This window comes from Papilio polytes, unplaced genomic scaffold (genome assembly GCF_000836215.1).
Source record: "Papilio polytes unplaced genomic scaffold, Ppol_1.0 DF824157.1, whole genome shotgun sequence".
NCBI lineage: Eukaryota > Metazoa > Arthropoda > Insecta > Lepidoptera > Papilionidae > Papilio > Papilio polytes.
This window is the reverse complement of record NW_013525047.1, coordinates 488147-491588: the sequence shown is the minus strand read 5'-3', so window position 1 is coordinate 491588 and position 3442 is coordinate 488147. Positions and strand designations below refer to the sequence as shown.

The 3442-nt window shown below is 37.3% G+C and overlaps 1 protein-coding gene across 1 annotated transcript; it reads right to left on the bottom strand.

Moving 5' to 3' along the window:
- Window positions 1-444: 444 nt before the first annotated feature.
- Window positions 445-3441, bottom strand: LOC106111669 (transient receptor potential channel pyrexia-like; the record flags this gene model as incomplete). The annotated part of the gene is made up of 1 exon (XM_013293813.1): window positions 445-3441. A coding segment is annotated over one exon (2757 nt), but the record flags the coding sequence as incomplete, so codon positions are not given.
- Between the last annotated feature and the right edge of the window lies 1 nt (window position 3442).

Here is a 3442-nt window from a genome sequence, read left to right as displayed (position 1 = left end):
CGCAGTATTTTTCTTAACTAATTAAATATAAAAAAATAGAATAAATAAATTGTACACTCCAACGCGCATGAGTTGAAACAATTTGACCTTGAAGCGTTTGAAAGTTACGCACAAAACGAGCGAAAGAGATAGTAGGAGATGCAAATATTGTTGTTGTTGACTCAAATGACTTTGTTGAAGTAATTAATAAAAGGTGAAATATGTTGTAAGCTAGGTTTTTCTGATATTCCGACTATTACAATAATACGGTGATATTTAAAAAATAAATTAACTGTATTACCTCACATATTTATATTATAAATGGATATACCATATTGGTTATTGAAATATAAATTTAATCAAAAGCATTTAAAACTAATGAAATTCCTTTATTAAATTATAAATAACAACACGTAAACATATAATACATACCCTGTTATACAGACGAATGATCAATTTTTTACATACTTAATTACAAAATAGCAATTCTTAACATAAAATAAATTTTTGCTTGTATTTTTACAGTAGGCGCAAATTGTAAACTTGCATTGAAGATTTCTTAGTCCTACTTAACTACAACTATGTTCTAGTTACAAAATAATTATTATGGCCTTGTGAATTTTGGACTAGTATTATCTTTTTCTAATATAAATACGAAATCTCAGGTATTCACTTATGGACACAAATGAAACAACATTTGTTTTTCTATTTCAATGTAATATCGGAACAGTTACTACTTGGAAAGAAAACTGGCGATTCCGGGTAATATTGTACCGAATGCGTATTCATTTTGTCCGTAGTTTTCAGAATGTTCTGGAGCAAATTTTGTTGTTCCAATAGTAAAGTATTCAAGTGTCTCATCTCTTGATCTATTTTCTTTAAATTAAACGTCGTCTGATCGATTTTCTCCTGCATTCCTCGCAATTCTATGTTAAACACGTGATCGTTTCCTTGAGATTCCTTCTTAAACTTCGAAGAATATTTATTGTTATACAAAATTTCTTTCACAGATCTCCCCGCCTTCACTTTGTTTATTTGCGCCAATTCGTATGCAGCCATCATAATATCTGTTGGTAATCTCTTCTCTCTGGGATTCAATGGTTTTACACTTAATATAACTTTACCAGCTTCAGGTGAAACAAGAGCCGTTCTGTAAACATACTTATGTAGACACTTAGGCAAAAGGGCGCTGAATAAACCCATTTCTACAAACAAAATCAATTTAGTCTGTCGCACTAGCTTGGACAATCCTGCTGTTTTTCGTAGACCTTGGATATCGTGAACTGCTATACCAACTAGCAAGTTCATTAATATTATAGTAACAAACATGAGGAATAGAATAAATATGAACTGAGCAGACAATTCGAAAATTAAGGGCGGATCATCCTGCATCGGATCGTTTATCAATATGTTCAAATTTAACTCACCAACCATCATTGAGAGTGTACTTATAAAACCCATTAGCGGATTAGAAAACATCTCTTCATTCGGGAACACGACACAGAAGCATATTGTAAATCCGAGAAGTAAGCAAATGTAAGCTAACAACAGTTTTAGAAATTCTGACAGAACTTTCTGGTACATCGCCACATAATCACCAAACATCGGCAGTTGACCCATTAGTAACATTAAATTTGTCCAAGCACCAAGAACGGCGTAGCCACCGACATGATTTTGCCAACCGTAGTCTTTCTGTATGTTGTACAAAGAAAATACAGATAACAAAACAAACCATTCCATCAAGTTTTCGAATGTACTGAAGTACTGATATATGCTAGAGTACCCAGTTATGCCTGTAAGCTTTCTGACTATTTCAAATGCCGTGATAGCGATAAGTATCCATCGTTCAAATTCTATTGGATTATCTTCTAAAATATCACCGAGTAATGATTGCTTCTGACATAATTCGTTGAGCACTCCATATTTCTTGGAATAATTTCCTTTACAAGTCTTAACAACCGCTGTCAATGCATAAATAGACAGGAACGAAACAAACAGGAAGCAAAATATGAGTCTCGCTAAATAGAATTTTCTTATCTTTCGCCATTTCATAAATAGAAAAGCTGAGCAAAGAGGGTGGAGCAAAATGTCTTTCTGTCCCTCATCAATCAAACTGTTCAAATAAGTTATCTCACGTGGATAAGAGAATTTCAATAATTTTCCGAAATCAAATTCTATTTGCACTTCTTCGTTACTTTCTGTAGGACGACTTAATGAAATACCTGTGTCGAGATTATGTCTCAATATAGCAAGTGACTTGGGAGTTTTTCGAGCGATAACACTGAGCGCTGTGTGTCCTTTCTTTGATTTAGAAGTAACATCTGCTCCTAGAAATATTAAAGTCTCTACACATTGAGTCAAACTATCCATAGCAGCGAGATGTAATGGGGAATATCCATATTCATCTTTCTTATTTACTTGCGCGCCCCAACTGACGAGCATGTCTATTATATCGCTGGCACGATCCGAGCGACAGATACTCGCATGAAGTGGTGTTCTCTTGTCATAGTCTTCGGAATTAGGATCTGCATTACCATCCCTTAGCAGAACTTCAACGCACTCAAGACTGGAACACCTCGCTGCAAGATGCAGCGCTGTGAAACCTCTGTAGTTTTTTGTATTAGCCTTAGCACCATCCGCCAAAAGAATCTCCACACATTCGGAGTAACCTCTAGCTGCAGCTAAATGTATAGCTGTACATTCCTTGTCCCTTTGCTTAGTAACACCATTTACACTTATTCTAGTTTCTTTTAATAAATATGCTAAACAACGTTGTGCACCAAGTTCTGCCGCAAGATGAAGAGCGTTCAGACCACCGGATGTGGCGTATGCCGGGTCGACACCTTTTTCAATAAAAAGTTCCATACATTCGACTGCATCAGCTCGTACTGCGCAGTGAACGAGATTATCCTCACAACCGGCTCTCTGCACCACTGAATGTAGCGAGGCGCCGTTAGCAATTAATATCTCAGCAACTTCCAAACAGTTTCCGAAAGCAGCGCAATGAAGAGGTGTGAAATATTTGGGTGCGAAATCTACATCAGCTCCACTAGCAATTAAATATGACACAGATCGCACCGAGCCACTGAATGCCGCCACATGCAGAGCTGTCAGCCCAGCCGGCTCCGTGTAGTGAATGTCAGCTCCTCCATCTAATATCGCAGGTAATAATTCATCTCTGGTTAAAAACGCCGCCCACAATAAAGTTAAATTCACAACTATCTCAGGCGCTGAACTAATATGTTCTTCAATGTTGTCCGCAGTTATCAATCCACATTCTACGTCATCGAAGAAACGCCCGGCACCCAGGGTTAGAGCCTTTTCACATAAACCTCTTCTAACCATTTCTTCGGTTAGTCTGGCTTCAGGGTCTGGTGCCAAGACATCGAAGCTGTGGTACATATTAGGTGCATCTTCCGCAGGAGGAGAAGGTCCGACAAACAAATACTCCTTAGCCTTGCCG